Genomic DNA, 16828 nt, shown 5'->3' with positions numbered 1-16828 from the left:
GTCTCTTTTTCTTTCTCTCCACTCCCTCCACCCCACTCCCCCAACCCCTGGAGAACACAATCAACTTCATTTTCTTTTTTATTACAGCAACAAGATTTACACATTGGATGAAAAGCTTTGCAAAGCAGATCGGGTGATTCTCAGGCAAGGAGGCAGCTTTCATAGATTGACATCTGGATTGCTTTTCTTTATTTGGGAAGCACCTAAATATACATTATTAGGTAAATACATTTCCTTTGTCTGTAGAGGCCTGTACAAGCTCCTTGCTAATGCCATGGGTTTCCTGTGTCCATTTAGGCAGAAAAAAAAAACACCGCTGATTAAACAGGGGAGTTTGGCTCCTGGAACCCCTGAATGTCAAGGTTATACACGGAGTACTGAAGGGCTTTTTCACCTTCGGCTTTTGAGCACCCCATTTCTTCACTGTAAAGTAAAGTTCAACCCCCAGGGCAGCGTTTCAGGGCAGCCAAGGACAAGTCTCTGCATCAGGCAGGGTCACCCGTCCTGGGACGAGCCTGTGGGTAGTCTGCACGGAGAAGGGTGGCAGGCTCGGGACGCGCTAATCTCCACTGCCTCTCTCCAAGACAGCGCTCGGCCATGAGTCAGAGCTTCAACAAGTCGCAGCTGCCGACGATTAAAATCTAATCATGGGCTGCACTCATGAAAGTTAAAATCTGCTTCCAGGACGAGAGAGATGCATGGATTCAGCGTGCCTTTTTGTCTCGTGCTCAATCCAACACAATTCTCTGCAGAAAAGGTAAGCACAACACTGCCCTGTGGGTTTCAAATGAATAGTGTAGAGGCAGAAACCTAAAACCATCAGAGACACAGAACAAAAATTACACTTGACATCCATGTGGCATCCAGGGAAGACTTGCTACCTTTGTACATTTCAGGCTAATCATTTATTCCTTGTATTTACCATAAAATTACCATAAATGTACCACATTACCATGAAAACCTAAAAGCCTTAGTGTTACATGAGTCTTTTAACATCAAAATACTAGAGTGGCTGAAGGAATTGGACATGTCAGAGGCAAACAGATAAACACTTTCAATCCTATAATAAAATATGACTAGATAAATAGTTAAACCTTATGGCTTTAGGTTAACAAGCAGCTGAGCAATACAGCAAAAATTCAATTCTCTTACCGGCTCAGAAGGAGAAAAAACCTGTAAATACAGTGACTTGGAATTTAAGGCTGACACCAGGAGAAAAAGACTTAAAACAACAGGAAACTGTAGGCATTAGACTCATACAAGTCTTACATGAAAAATGACAGACAGGAACAGAGTCCAGATGTGTTGAACACAGTGCAGAGCGCATCTCGTCGAGCAAGATTAATGTCCCGGGCTGCTGTGTTTGTAGCTACAAGTTTATTTTGGGGAAAACAATCAGCTCATCGCATGGAGCTCCATTGCACTCTTTATTACAAGAGCCTGGGCTGTTCCAGTCTCTGAGCCAGAAGCGGTAAACCGCACAGCCCCACAATCTGGGACAGCGCTGTTACTAGAACCAGACGCTGTGCTGAGACGTCCTGCCTACCGCAGCCATTCAGAACACCCTGCTCAGGCAACAGCCCCTGACTGGCAGGGCAGAATCCTCCATGGGCCCTGGCCTGCTGTCTTGGGGTAGACGTCATAAAGGCAGACTCGGAGTAAATCCCCTTCAAACCCTGCACACAGAAACGCACCTCCGCTGGCTTCTCCCGGAGGGCGTTAACCCTGCTGTCGGCAGGGCTGCAGGGGTCCTCGCAATTAGAAAACCAAGAATGACTGCGGAGGAGCAGCTCAGGGACCAGCGGGGGGACTGGAGAGCGGAGACACCCGCCCCTGAGGTGCCCTCGCCGACTCAGGTCAGGCAGACGTGGGGCGCTTAGGTTAGCTGTGCCACCGGGTCTTGATCTATGAAGAGCCGTTCCTCTTTTCAAAGAGCCAGACCCCTGAGCCACCCCAAGGTGCCATGCTGGTGCCCACACCAGTCTCCCACGAAGCCAGGAAGAGGACGAACAGCACTCCTTCGTGAGGGGGGTTATACGCCATCGTTTTTCAGGATGATCTTCCATGCCAAGGTCAGAAATGCGACATTGTGTAACAGCTGGATTTGTCCAATTAGCGTACATTGGAACATCAACATACATCAACACATGGAACTAGGTGCTAGATACCTAACTAGATACCTAACACTTGATCCCTTATCTTCAGAGCACTTGGATACAGCGGGAGAAATAGGGACATTTTTCTGCTTCATTCGGTTACAGGTACCTGCAGCTCGATACACACTGAAAAGGCCGAAGACTACATTACCAGTCTTATTTGGATTTCTACAACAGCTCAAGACAAAACACTTTTAAAATCCAAGAATAGGCAATGGGAAACTAAAGACCCGCCATTTCCAATCAAGTGGCTGAAATTCTCTGTCACTCTTGTACATTACGCACATAGAGCTGCATTATCAGGCAACAGATTAATCAAAGCAAAGCAGGCACTGGGCATCGTTGTTGAGCCCCAGAGGTCTCCAATCATGGTCCTGGAGGCCCACACACCTGCTGGCGTTCATACCAGCTGAGCTTAATTACCTAATTGAAGCCTTAATTTGAACTAACAAGTTGCTTGATTGGAATATTTGCAATAAAGTTTATTTGACTAATCTGTAGTGAAATTCACAGTGAAACGCAACAGTTAATAGCTAGAAAGAGTCAGACAGCTCAGATTCCTCCTGGTATGAAGTCAAGGGAGGGTTCAGATGTGTAACTGAGAGCTGGACAGGTGCGCGTGAGCCCCCAGAACAGGACTGGGACCCCCGGCTCAGCCTAGTTGCAGCACAACTCGGGAACATTCACACCTGTTGCAAAGCCTGACGAGGTCCGGTGTGGCACTCGAAACAGCGCCTTGTTCAGCAGTTCCAGGAGTGCTTTACAGCACAATTAGCACACAGATGCAACTCACACACACGTAACACACACTCAGCACACACAGACATGCAATAGACACCACACACAGCACATGAAACGTGCACAGAGCACACTCGGCACAAGCAGCACACACAACACAACGCACAAAGCACACGTAACGCACATGGAGCCCGCTCAGCACACAAAACATGAAACACACAGCACGGGCAACACAACACACACAGCACACGCAACACAGGGGATGAACAAGCTGCCCCCCAACAAGCTGTGCAAATTTTAAGAACAGATATCGGGGGCTCTTCTGTTTCCTGTTGCTTTCTTTCTTCAGACTGCTTTTCTTAATCTTCGCCACAAAACCTAAAACCTGCACGCAGTCCACATCACCTCCGAATCCTTTCCTCAGACAGACGAAGTGTGGCCCTGACAAACTTCGCTGTGATCTCCACAGTGCCGCGGCGCAAGACGGATCCCGTGTACCGTGTGCGATCTGCCAGCAGAGTGACAGTTACATTAAAGCCGTCCTGCTGTGTAACAGTTTTGTACTGTACAGCCTGCAGCAAATACAAAGAAACATTTGGAAGTGTTTTGACAAAAAAAAATGAAAAAGCCACAAAAAAAAAAGCTGGCACGGCTGGTCAGTCTCTGAATTATAAATCTATTAATGCTAATGCAATCCTCCGAATGCGACAGAATGTGAAAAATCACTTTTGAAAAAGAAGGAGATTATAGTCATTAAAAATGGCTAATCCTCTGAAGTGGGGCTGTTCTAAAATAGAAGATCACATGGCTTTTAGAAAGCTTTTGTCATCCGTCCACCGGGGACTTGGCAAGAGCATTAAATGGGTAAGAAAATTCAATGAAAAGTTAAATTAGAAAGAAATAGAAAAGAAAAGGCAAAAAAAAAGGAAAGCAAGCCAAATGCCGAGATGAGAACGGGCAGCAAACCCGCAGCTGCCCTTCTCCTGATCCGCCTGCGAGCCGCTCCCCAGTCGTGAGCCGTTACCAAGGCCCAGGCCCAAGGCCCGCTGGTCACGACCTTCACCGCGGACCCGCCCCGAAGCCCCCGGGCCGCGCCCAGTCCCGCTCGCGCCGGGTCAGGAGGGCGACCCCCGCAGCCCCGGCTCGCTCCAAACCCTCCGTGGAGTCGAGCGGCTGGGGGCTCAGGCTCCCACGTGGCTCGGAAACCCACAGATCGATCCCGCCGCGGGCTGGGGCAGCAGCAGCTCCGCATCCCGGAGAAGCCTGGCAGGGAACTCCTCCGGCTGCTCGAGGTGATGACTGTACAGGAGGCCGGGGCTGATAACATCTGCTGCTGCTTCCTTTATGGCACTAGCCCGTGTACGAAGCCGTGCCTAAAGCTACTTACAACACAATTAACTGCTATAATAATAAAACAAGAACTGCAGCAACACGCTGCTTCACAAAGCCTGTTTCCTAAATGTGATAACTCCCCCCACGTTGCTCTAATGGAGAGGACCGCGGAGCAACTCCTTCCTGTTCTGGAGTGAGGGACAGGCCTGTCCTTGGGCCGCTATCCCAGGCCGACTCGCTCGCTGTACAGCAGCCCTCACAGCCCTGCTGCGTCCAGGACCAGCGCAGACACTCCCTTAGCGTGGAGCTGAACTCTAGTCCGCTACCAGCAAGCCTCACCCCGGCCACAACCTCCAGTTCCTCCTGGATGACAGGACAGCCCTTGAGTCATGACCATTCCTAAATCCTTCCATCTCAAACGGAGCTTGAGCTTAGTCATATCAGTATTTACTGGAAAATCCTGCCCCCTGCCAGAACTGTGCGGTCCAGCAAAATTCCCCAAACGTCTTGTTCGCGTGTATTAGCTATTTCTTCTCCCTCTCTGCCTCGTGCCTTGAATTATATCCCCATTAGCTAATCCTCTCCATTTTGTGTTTTGTAATCCTTCCCCGTTCGGAAGCTAACACCTCACCTGGTTATTGCACTTCTTTTCCATGTTTTCAAAACGCATCCTTGCTCCAGGAAAAGCAAACAGCCACGAGCACTGCCTCTGCCTGGGCGAGAGATACGCACACCCGCCACAGAGCCGTGCTCTCGAACGCGCCACAGTGGAGCCCGTTATCTTTCCTTCTCTTGATTTCTGTTCGGTTTTTCTATCCTGCAGAAAAGACAGCAGGACGATTTAATCTAGCCATGCCCAGAAAGGTTTCGGCCTTGCACAAATATCTGCAAAGGAGCTTTCCTGGCCTTCCCGCCAGCTTGCCTACAAACCCTTCGGCTCGCCTGACCATCGGCCAGTCATTCCTGGGAAGTTTCTGACAAAGCCCATCATCGTGAAGGCGAAGGATGGCAGCGTACCCTGTCCAGCACAGTAGTGCCAACCTGCGGAGGGGCAGCGTTTCTGCAACAGGGGTCAAAGGTACATCAGGGGTGGCCACCCTTAGCCCTGGCTAATTCACTAAGTGAAGCGGTTCAATGAACTTGGGCACCGCCAGCTGGTATTTTCCATCTCAAATGATCACTTAACTGAACAAATCACCAGCTTGAAGTGGTCAAAACAGCAGCAAGGCTGCTCCAAGTGTAGGAATGAATGGGTTTGGGTTGATCTGTGAGAACTGCTCGACAGGACCACGGCTCTTCCCTCCTGTATTCCCGTAAGAAACCACAGCAATGTTGCAGCACTGGAGCAGGTTGCACAAAAATCTGCACCGCTATCACACACCCGGAAAAAGGTTCCCAGTACAGAACCAGTCCAGCCACAGGAGCCAGCCCCGACTCTTCCCGTCAAGCTCAAACCTAGCGGAGCTTCGAGAATATTTCCTGAAGCATGTGTTTCAGAAATAACCTGGGTTGTAGACACGGATCACATGCAAGTTTCTCCGAAAAAATATTTCTGTTGCACCCAGCTGGATGTTTTTACACAAAGGACAACAGCAATAGAGTTGGCAAACTTTCCATTTGCCGTGCAGCCTGTGATGCTCTGGTTTGTTTTGCCTTTTCTCGATGATGGTGTGTGCAGACTGTGGGCAGGACAGGCAGCAACTCGGGCACCTCAGAGAGGACCCCAAACGTTCCAGTGCCCTGACAGGGGAGCTCAATCTGTTCGGCAGACCCCAGTCAATATGCTACAGAGCCAGTTCCTAACGGACAGGAGCATGCACACAGGCCCTGCGCCTCACATATGGCATTAACTGGCACCCATGGAGGCTGAACAGCAGCCCCCTTTCCCCAGCCAGAAGGCCAGGGGCAGTGGGGAGTGGGGACTGGGGGCCTGGGACAGCAGGGCCACTTGTGCAACAGAGTGGGACTGCAGATGATGGAAAAGCACCAGGGGCTTAAAAACATGCAAACGGGGGAAAAAGGGTAGGGGCATCTTTTCTGCTCTATACCATCTGACTCACTCGTTTGTGTTCCGAGCTACAGAACGCAAAGCCATGAAAAGCTTGTCCATGGAGCATCTTTCATGCAAAACCATAAAACACGGCTCAGACTGGCCAAGTCGAAACAAACTGCTGAGCTGAACAGGCTCACACTGCACAGAATAAAAAGAGCCTTACGGTGCCACGTTTCAGGGGTTAAAACTCCAGACTGGCCCACAGTGACATATTCCCACAATTATCAAAAAACAGTCTGAGGAACTCCTAAATCGAGACTCCCTCGCGAGGCCTGTACACTGACAGGGTGGGGGTGAGGTGATTGGCAAAGGGCTGGAAAGATGGCACCTATGTGGTAGGCTTGCCTGTTCATTGGCTCCTCTCCTCTCAAATGGGGAACGTCGCGTGGAGCTGGGACTGGAGACAGCTGCACCCTAATTACATGTGAAGTGTACCAAAACAATTCTTTTATCGCGGGCTGTAAAGAACAGTTTGGCATCTGGCAGTCTTTTATTTCTTCCAAGAGATACAAGCTTGTCTCAACATTTTTTTTTGTCACCTGTAGTGGTGATTAAAATTCATTATAAATGAAAGGAGTGAAGGCATGTTCCTTTGTGTACAGTTGGGAAGTAGAAATGAGAAACAGCTGCCTGCTAATTCATGCAGGAAACTATGGGGCTGTGCGCCGTGAAGCAGCGTGGTACCTCCAGCTCTGTCTGTCTTCGGCAGCTGAGAGCACGAGGAGAACGCACAGCCCGGGTCTCCCCAGCGTTCCGAAAGAGGGGGTACAGGTGTGCCCCCACCCCTCCTGAAGCCTCTCCCAACCACACAGGCATGACAACCCAAAAATATTGTAAGCACCACTTTGCGCGCTAAACTTAACGCGTTTTCTTTGGCTTCGAAACCACAGGAAAATGTACAAAACAGCTTTTCCACTGTCCGCAAACGAAAAGAATTACGTAAGGCTTTGAGAACAATAACCCCCCCCCAAAAAAACTGCCAAGTTTAAACACCCTTCTGACTTAAATGAGGAGTTTGTTTGTTTGTTTGTTTGTTTGTTTTCAGGACAACTAAAAGAAAGCCCACACGGACAGCTGACCACTTCTGACAAGGAACCAGCTCCCGATTTCCCTCCAAGCGTGTTGCTTTTGCAAATCTGTTGTTCCACTGGACTCAGCCCAGGTAGAAGGTAGGACTGTGAGGCCCAGGCATCTCCTCCTGTTACACCTTCGCTCCAGCTGTGATTCGAGAGGAAGGATCATCCTATGTTCTTAAGGATCACTGCCTGCGATCTGGCGATCTCTTTCTGAAGCCTCCTCCTGCTGTTGATCACCGGAAGTGTGTGTTTAAAAAAGAGGAGACGCAGCTCTGGCCTGGACTGACACAGACCTCCTGTCTCGCGCTCTCTGGATCTCTCCCACTTCTGTCTCGTCCCCAGGACTGCTGTTTTACAGCAAATCCCCCCCCACACACACACACACGCAGACCTGCATTAACTGCTACTTCAGATTCACAGAATCTGAAAGCGTTTGGTTATAACTCATCTTAATTTAATTAGTCTGAAGTAACGTTCACAGCAAGCGGGGTTGTTGTGAGAAGATTACCCATAATTTCGAGCACTCAATCACCAACTCTCGAGCAATATTAAAAATAGATACTATACCCTCGAGCTCCAAACAGGATATGGTTTATGAGGTTATCTGGCTTACAGTTTAGGCTAGAAGAAGAAACAAATGATCCGGGAAAGGCTTTTTAAATATTCACAATTCCTACCAAGCTTTGGTAGTCAGAAATGCTAATCGAGGTCGTTTAGGAAACCGATGAATTAAAGGCAACTATGCAAATATGGCAGAATGCGTTTCCGTGCTGCGGCAGGAACTGTCCGTGCTGATAACGCAGCGACAGAGCTCAGGCCCAGCTTCTATACTTGCGATTCACTCCCTACACCTCAACACGGGTTCCTGCCGGGCTGGAGGTTTAGGATCTACCTAGAAAAACTGATCGGATCCATCAGCTCCCGGCACGACACACGTGGATTCTCGACAGGGCCGGCACAGAGCCTCTCCTGCCCGCCCACAGCCAGCTCCCTCTTCCGGCCCAACTCAGGCGTTTCGGCTCCATTGTCCCCCCCCTCCGCCCCCATCCCCCCTCTCTCTCTCACCTCGGCTGGGCTTTTAAATAAGTAATGCCAGCAGCTGTAACATAATCAGAGGCCTTTTTATTTCAAACAAAAAGAAGCCGGGCAGCTCTGCTCTGTGAAGGTCTGTGGGGCTCCCAGGGGAAGGAGGGGAGCCCCAGGGGGCCCATGGGGCCCAGGCTGCGAGGGCAGGTACCTCCTGCCCGTCGGTCCACCAGGACGGCCCCTGTCCTCCTGGGGCGCTCAGGGAACACCTGGACCAGCCACAGTCGCCTCGCAGAGGGGCAGAACACACGTCTGGCGCGGGAGCACTCTGTCACACACAGTGCGCAAAGAGCACGCTCGCAGTGTGACTGCTCTGCTGTGAGCACTGCAATCAGTCGCCAGCGTTTGACCTGAACACTACACTGGGTGTGGGGGGCAGCGCTAAAGAATGATAAATACTGGACACGCGATTGAAAATGAAAAAGTAAAGGTGGCCCACACCGATTATCTTGGTCACCGCTGTTTTTTTTTTTGTGATTCCGTCTTCGACGACGCGGCACGTCCCATGCTATAGAGTGAACACACGCACACATCCAGCTCCCTTTACTGAAAGGCGCTTATTTGAGCCTGCCCTTACCTTGCCATTAGGCAGAGCTGTAATCTCGCGAGCACGCTGGAGGTTCGCATAGCAGGGTTTTTAACCGAGAGAATGTGCGTAAATTAAGTAACCGAGACAATCAGAGCAAAATGTTACAAGCCCCACAAAATTGACAGCTAAATTACTCTCCAGCAGTCAAGAAGGCACTTCTTGCCACTGCAAACCTCTTCCAGAAATACAGCCCAGCGCCGGAGCGCAGCAACCTCTCAGCCACTTCATCTCGCCTCCCCCCTTTAAAAATGGGGTCCCCAACATTCTGCTCTTTACACTTAATTCCACATATTAGGATTTCAGCCTGACTGACAGAGAGCAGACAGGTTCTTACGAAGTCGGGGGTGCTTGTGGAAATGAATAAGAAACCTAACCTCCGGAATGAAGCTGTAGGAGTAGGGCATCGCTGCTCTGTCCATTCCTAACAGCTCATCCTGTCCCAGTCACTGCACAGTGTCCAGCCTGCCCTCAAAACACTTCCCAATCGTTAACTGGGCCCGCAGGAAAGCACTCCTACATAGGAAGAATGAAAGTCCTGTTTTGCTGCCAGAAACCCCTTCACCTCTTTGCTTAGCTGAGAGGGACGGGGCACAGCCTTGTTCAAAGCAAAGAAAAACCAATTCTCTATAACCCAGACCCAGATCTGGTTATATATGATCAGCTGAGGAAAAAGAGAAAATTCATCTCCTGGTTTTCCTACAGACCGGCGTCCTGAGGCTGCAGAATCTGCCCCTCTCTCCTCCCGAAACACTCCTCGACTTTTCACCGAGGAGCTTTCCAGCACAGAAATAAATCTTAAAAGAAGAACAAAAAAACAAGTTGGTCGCAACAGAGTGCAGCATGAGCCAACACCTGGATCCCGCATTACAAAATAATTGCAGGATAATTACACGAGTATTAAAATGTCCGTTCCCCAGGGTAACACAGAAGCACCCAGCTGCACTGCGAGGAAGGGGACTGAATACCTCGCATCATTATTATTAATGGAAATTTCAGCGCCAGGCCAGCGAAAGAAAAAGAAATCTACAGAATACAGCGTGAGCTCCCAGCACACTTACAATTAACAACTGGAGCTGGAGCCGAGAAAAGGAGAACTTCAGATAAGGCATTAGCAGCGAGCTGAGATATATATATTTTCTTTTCCCCGGGCACAAAGTTCCACCGAAGGAAAAAAAAAAATCGCCAATTTCCAGTTGATAAATATAGCAATCTGCCTTCGGTCCTTGCGGCGCGGCGTGGGCAGCGCTGGGCTGCGAGACACCCCGCCCGCGGCCGAGCTCCTCCCAGAGCCGCCGAGCTGCTCCTCCCTTCATGGCGTGATGGAACGCCCACACTGTGGCTCCGGGCCAGAGCTCCTCGCTTCGACCCGCCAATCCCGCCTCCACCCGCGTCTCGGCATGGATTCGAACCCCCGCGCGACTGAACCCACGGAGGACTCGTCCCGGGCCTCCTGTACTGGAGAGGTGGCGCCCCCTGGAGGCGCCTCCGAGGTCGGCGTGTTGCCGGAGCCCAGACAGGAACAGCCGGCTAGCCTTGGCGGCTGGCAGACGATTACGCACCGCCGTTTGTGAAATCCGGGTCACAGTCGAACCCACTAAGCCTACCTACATCATAGCACTCAGGCGAGCGCCTTGACCAGCAGGGCCACTGGGGAGTCTGGGTGCTGTTCTTCTTCTTGGGTACACAAGCTCTAGACATTTGGGGGATGTCCAATCGGAAGCTTCTTGACCTGCGCCTCTCCAGGACCTGATCGTGACCTGAGGGTCACTCTGTCCCCAAAATATGCAGACCAGAAATGAGGAGGATAAATCATCCCCTACAAATGACAAGGCTGAGACAGCTCTATCTAACAGGAAGGTGGTCTCTGAGGTGGGGGACTTCCATAGCAGGACGAATCGGCTTCTCTTCCTGTGTTAAGGGGGGCCTTATCTTTTCCCTTGGACACTCTGTGGCCCGCTCGACGCGCTGGATTGTTGATTTTGGTGGAACGGCTCTCCAGTCAGGGCCGCAGCTCGGAAGGTCCGAGGCCCTTCGCTCAAGACCAGTGCCACCTGCGGGAAGGTCAGGGTCATGAAAGCGTTTCTCGAAAAGAGTAGGGCTGTAACCCCCGTGTTCTGGCCAAATTTCCCATTGGCCTTTACCAATCATGGTCTAATAATCCCCCTCTCTGAACTGGCTTCAGCACTCTGCTCTCCTCCCCACTGAGAGCTGGTGTGTGGGGAGCGTTCTGGCGCACTCTGGCTGCCGTCACATCATCCAGGTGGGGCTCCACACTGGTGGTGGCGGAAGGGATCCCCATTACCTGTAAAGCGCTTTGAGTGGAGTGTCCAGAAAAGCGCTATATAAGTGTAAGCAATTATTATTATTATTATTATTATTATTATTATTAAGCACGCAGGGCAATCTCCTCCATCGGGTGTCACAAGTCATTCATAATTAAATCAGGGGAGATAGAGGCCTTAACCTAATTAAGACTTAAATGAACAATCTTAACTGTTCTCCATCAGTCATAAACTGTTGATTTAAAGAGACCTAGAAAACCTTTTGGACAATTGCCCATGGGGTCCAGAAGTTTGGGATTTCTACAGGGCTGGCTTTTGTTTCTGTGGTTTTTCACCATATTTTTACAATTAATAGATAATCATGTCCTTTAACTCAGTCATTTCATGGCGCAGGACCAGGTCTAGTTAGGAGCAGCCGCTTGTCCTGGCCTTTCACTTCCCTACAGGGAGTATAAACATTTCCAGGAAGACAGGACAGCGAACTCCGAGACAAACCCTTGGCACCGAGTGGTACACTGCCCAGCTATCCGACACCGGCAGGTTCACGTCTGCGCACGACTGTTTCACATCATAACACCGCAAAGGGGTTTTGTCCCCCCCCCCAAAATCAAAACAGAAAAAAAGATAGTCTCAAGTTCGCTGCTGTCAACAAGAACCTCACTTCAAAACTCTCTTTGTGGATTAACACACACCCCGGCCGCATCAAAGGGGGCCGGGTGGAAAAAAGGAGAAAGGAAAAAAAAAACCTAAAAGACACAAAAGGTAGCACTGGTGGAAGAAAAAATAGCTGCCCAACATGAAACAGATCAAAGGAGCAGGCCGGGAAAATGAGAAGCTAGGGGGTCTTTTAATTACTTACTACATCCGCCAAACCACGCAGCTAAAGAGAAGGAGGAAGGGTCGGAAAAAAAGTTTTGAAATCCATCGGCTCCTCGGCTGCCCCCCGCCACCCTGTCTTACAAGCGGTGCCAGTTCCCATCCTCGCCCCTCCCCCCGTGCCAGCGAGGCCCCGCTCCTCACAGCGCCCTCCCGCTGGCCCAGGAGGGGGATTGTCGTCCGCGGCGACTGCCTGACAAAAAAAAAAACTTTTTTTTTTTGGGTTGGGAACTTCTGGCGGCGCCCCAGGGGCTTTTCTCTGGGAAGGAGAGATCAGTCTGACCCCCAGGCCGTCTCATTTTCGCAGCCCTGCTCTGCTTTATAAAAAAAAAAATCGTGCAAGTTCACAGAGGGCAGTGCACCGTGGGGGCAGCAGATCAGACTTGGCCACTGGCTGTTTCTGCTTAACAGCAGAATAAAGGATTGCTCAGGGACCGGGCTTAAGTAGAAACACAATTTAACTTCAAACATCACACCCCCTACCTGCCTACCTATCTCCATTTATATAAAAAAAATAAAATACAATATAAAATGAAAAAATGGGAACGGAGGCCGGCTGCTGCCGTCGTGTGGTCCCAAACATCTCGGGTTTCTTCCTTAGCCTCTCTCTCCGCTGCTCATAAAGAGAGCGTCGGAGTCCGCCCGTCTGGCTGTGGGGTGCTCGCTAGAGCCATTTGGCGGGAGAAAACTTTCCCTTCGATCTGCCCTCATCTTCTCGTCGGGCAGCACCCTATTCCTCCCCGGCCTCGTTTTAAAAAAACGTCTTGCCGTCAATTCCGGATGAAGACTTTGTGTGCACTGCAGACCAGTAATGCCCCAGACCCTGGGAGCACTACTACCAATAAGTCAGTGCCATTCAGACAATTAAAGGAAAAACAGCCTCAAGGGGAGGAATCGTGAAATCTTTTGTCTTTAGTCTAATTCACTCCTTCAGCAGTGCAACCTATTTAAAGCAAGCAAACGGATTAAATACAAACGACCGACTGGCTATATAATCGGGATGCGGAATGTAAAATTAAGAGGTAATGTTGCGAAATTCCACACTGCCGTGAACGGCGCTAACCACACAGACCCCTGAAGGCCGCGGTTTCGCGCACTGCGCTGCCCACAGACAGCGGGGGGGGCGCTGGCGGCCAATCGGCAGGCTGGCCCGCTCTTCGGCGGTACGGCCGCGACTACCTGACTGCTGATGCTCCGTAAATGAGCCTGGGAGGGCTGGCAAATGAGACCCGCGCGTGCTGTGCATCCCTTATAAAATAAACCATCAGTTTGTGAAGACTAATAATGGGTCAGACAGGAATTGTATGAGGCAGGGAGGTGATTATCTTAAAGGTAAATACTCCAGTTAACTAGTCCCCGATGACACCTTGCTGTGTTTTTAATTATCCATAAAATCCCTCCCTAAAAAAAAAAAATTACAAAACAGCATTGTAGATGCATGTATTAAGAGCTGTTTAGGGGGCTCTCAGAAGGAGAGTCCAGAGGCGATGCTTTAGGATGTAATGAAGGCACTTTAAGAGTGTCGCCCTGTTTGAGGCACTTCCCCTGCCCGCGCCAGTACGAAACCCTTCGCCTTCTGTGTGACAGAGACAATTCTCCGAAACCGAGCACCGAAACCAGTAGTGAATAACTAAAAGCATATGCGTGCTTAAATTCAATTAAAATTAAATTAAACGAAAACCCCAAGTGCTTTATTACTAATGTAGCTTGCTATCACTTAAATTTTATTCCTAAAAAGGAATAATTAAGGCAGTGCAGATGTTATTACAAAAACAATAAGTCTACCTTTTTTTTCCAGTATTTATGAAGCACCCTTCCTCCATCTGAAATGGGGAGGGGATCACAAGGTGCCACAACCTGAGGTTTAGGGGGGCTTATTCATTTATATCTGCGCCCCCCGAGTCTCTCCTCTTCAGCATCCGGCAGCCCCAGGAGCAGAGGGATCAGGGATCAGACTGCCTTTTAGCACAGAAACGCCTATCATAGCAATTCAGCCTGCGAATTTCGGCAGATCACTCACCATTGTGAAGCAGGCAGGCGCTTCGTTTGTATAAGAAAAGCAGTGGCGATGATCACTAATAGAGCTCAAATGGTAAGGAGCGCCTTGGATTACAGAAAGCGAGCAGGACAGGAGGGCATCGAGAACGACGAACACAAAGGGCCCACCCCCACATCACCTGGAGCAGCAACGCCAGAGCTGGCCCCAGCCCCCTGGCGCCCTCGCGGCTGGACAGCAGGGAGAGGGACACTGACCCGCAGACAGGTAGGTGGGACAGAAGGCTGGAACATTTGAGAAATGCAAATACGCAAAAATGGCCACGCGCAAATGCGGAGAACAGTAGGAGAAGGGAGGGAGGGGGAAAAAAAAAATCAACTGCTCTGGGCCCGGCGATTCTTGTCAATTAGAGTTATCTGGACTAGCAGCACTCTTTCTACCCTCCCCAGCCCCCACCCCCACCCCCACCCCCGCAGCTCTCTGCAACTTTCCCCTGCCAGTCGCGGTATCCTGTCAGATTATTTTTTCTGTCCCCGGCTCAGAGCTGCTGGTTCCCGTTCTGAGCTGGGCCCTTATCAGCCTCTCCCAGTCAGCCCCAGGCCCCGCGCAGCTGTCACGGCGTCCCCCAGTCCCCCCCACTTTATCTCCTCGCGCAGACCGCAGCCTGGCATGGAACTGGGGGCCGAGCGGCTGCTCCTCTCTCCCTGGGAACCAGGCATGGAAACGGCCCTGCATTACTCTCCCCGGTCCTGGGGGAGTTCATTACTCGAGCAGGGCGCTCCCACTAGTGAGCCAAAGAGCAGGCCGGCGCATTCTGACTGCGCTTCGCCGAAACCGCGCTCGTTAAAGAGAAAAAAGCTCGGAAGGGGAACCAGCCTTTGAAAGACAGCAATGCAGCAGGACGACTAATACTTTTGTTTGTTTTTTGTCTTTAGAAGGGCTGACTTTTTTTTTAATTCTGGCTTCACAGAGAAGAGGTGGGGGGGGGGGGGGACGCCGGTGAAGTTTTTCCTGGCTAATTCTCCCCGGAGCTCTTGCTGGACAGGAAGCAGATTCTCTTACACGAGAACTCGCCCTTTGCAAGCCGCCCCCCCCGCCCTCATCCCAAAGCCCCAGAGGAGGCTCCTGTATCACCATGACTAACAGAAATCAATACACATTCACCTATTGACATTTTCCTTCCTCTTACGGAAAAAAAAAAACTTTTCAAATTTGTCAACTGCCCCGATCAGCAAACACAGCCCCACTACAGAGAGATGCGCCGGATGCCAGGATTAGATCAGGCACTGAGCTAGACGGCTATTCATGGGACAAAAGACACGGAGGGTCCTGAGGTAAGGAAAAACAAAGGCTGCATGCAGGCACCCAGGGGAGACATGAGCGACAGCGGTGACGTCAGGAGTAATTGGGTGTCTGAGAGAAAGTCCCAGTTCCCTTGGCCTCTCCCACCGACACACATACACAGCGATCAAGGAAGAGTGAGCAGGACAGAGGACTCATACTGAACAGAAGCTGGTGAAAACTTAGCACATCCCTTCACAAGAGACGTCTCCCCCCCACAAACTACAACACCTTGACTACCACTTGCGCTAGGATTCAGTAAAAGTCATTCATATTCAGTAAACATGGTCACTGAAACATAATTACAACTACACAAACAGTATTCATTACTGGACAAGCTTGTTTCAGACAGAGGGTGCTAATCCTTTCTGTAGATGAACCGTTACTTCCTCATCAAAACAGGCCGTGCGGCCCAACTCGGACAAAGCCTTTATTGTCATCTGTCAGGTTCACCACGCGTGCCTCACACGTGACTCCTTAAAACGTCAGAGGAATGCATTCTTCCTGGTGCCTGGCCATAATCGCAGCACAAAGGAACAAGTAAAGGATAATTCCACGCCGAAACGTTGCAATTCTGCCTTTCACCGAGGAATTAACCTCTGCTTGTTCCTGTGCAGCCAGCGCACGCTGACGCTTTCCCACAGACTCGATTCACCTAGCGGAGCGGAGCGGAGACATTTTGCTCACTTCAGGGTTCAATAACTGGCCTGCAGCACCGATGCCCGGGGCTGTTCAATCTCGCGTGCACCTGCCCCTTGCAAGGCCATGGACATAGAACCAAGAGCTGCCCTGGTCTCCAGACAGCGCTGCAGACCACAGAGCTGGGCGCTGCCATTGCTTAAAACCATCCTGGGCACCACAAATATCCTAGTGATCAAAACACAGGCCGAGCATCTTAGGGGTGAGCTACCTATGTCTGGCTGACATCTTGACCGACCCGTTATGTGAAATCAAGGAAGTGGTACTGCCACAAAACTGGAGCATAGAACTGGGCCATAAAAATGGACTCTGCTGCACAAGGCTTTGTAGCCGAATTTGTTTTTGACAGCGGCAAGAAGCGCTGTCGGTACAAGTACAAGCTTTTCATTGCCTCTCCCTTGTTTGCGATTTGATCTCAGTCGGGAGGCCTTTGTTCTTATAATGCTCTGGTTCGCCAAGATGCCACAGAACTTAAAAACACAGCTGAGCGTCAGTACCTAAGTGGACGCATCGGCGATTGTCTGCTCTTTTCTTGATCATAGCAGTTTCCCTTTTCCGTTGTTTAATGCCTGCTCAACCCGTTCACCGTTTTGCTCAGTGGCAA

General features: G+C 50.5%; 1 protein-coding gene across 5 annotated transcripts in view; it reads right to left on the bottom strand.

Moving 5' to 3' along the window:
• znf423 (zinc finger protein 423) overlaps positions 1–16828 on the bottom strand; it is a 130321-nt gene that overhangs the window by 70647 nt on the left and 42846 nt on the right. The window contains exon 1 of one of the 5 annotated variants that reach the window (XM_088613929.1): positions 14209–14561. The exons of 2 other annotated variants lie outside the window; for them this stretch is intronic. Coding sequence is in view for 1 of the 3 variants with exons in the window: in XM_088613927.1 (XP_088470053.1) it covers positions 395–416 (22 nt within the window). In the remaining 2 variants the exon portion in view is untranslated. Of the gene's footprint in view, positions 1–394; positions 4695–12171; positions 12295–14208; positions 14562–16828 lie in introns of those variants that run through there. 2 more of the 5 variants (XM_088613928.1, XM_088613927.1) reach the window with 2 other exon arrangements.

This window comes from Lepisosteus platostomus, chromosome 20 (genome assembly GCF_059453375.1).
Source record: "Lepisosteus platostomus isolate fLepPlt1 chromosome 20, fLepPlt1.hap1, whole genome shotgun sequence".
Taxonomy (NCBI): domain Eukaryota; kingdom Metazoa; phylum Chordata; class Actinopteri; order Semionotiformes; family Lepisosteidae; genus Lepisosteus; species Lepisosteus platostomus.
This window is presented reverse-complemented; position numbering and strand designations above follow the sequence as displayed.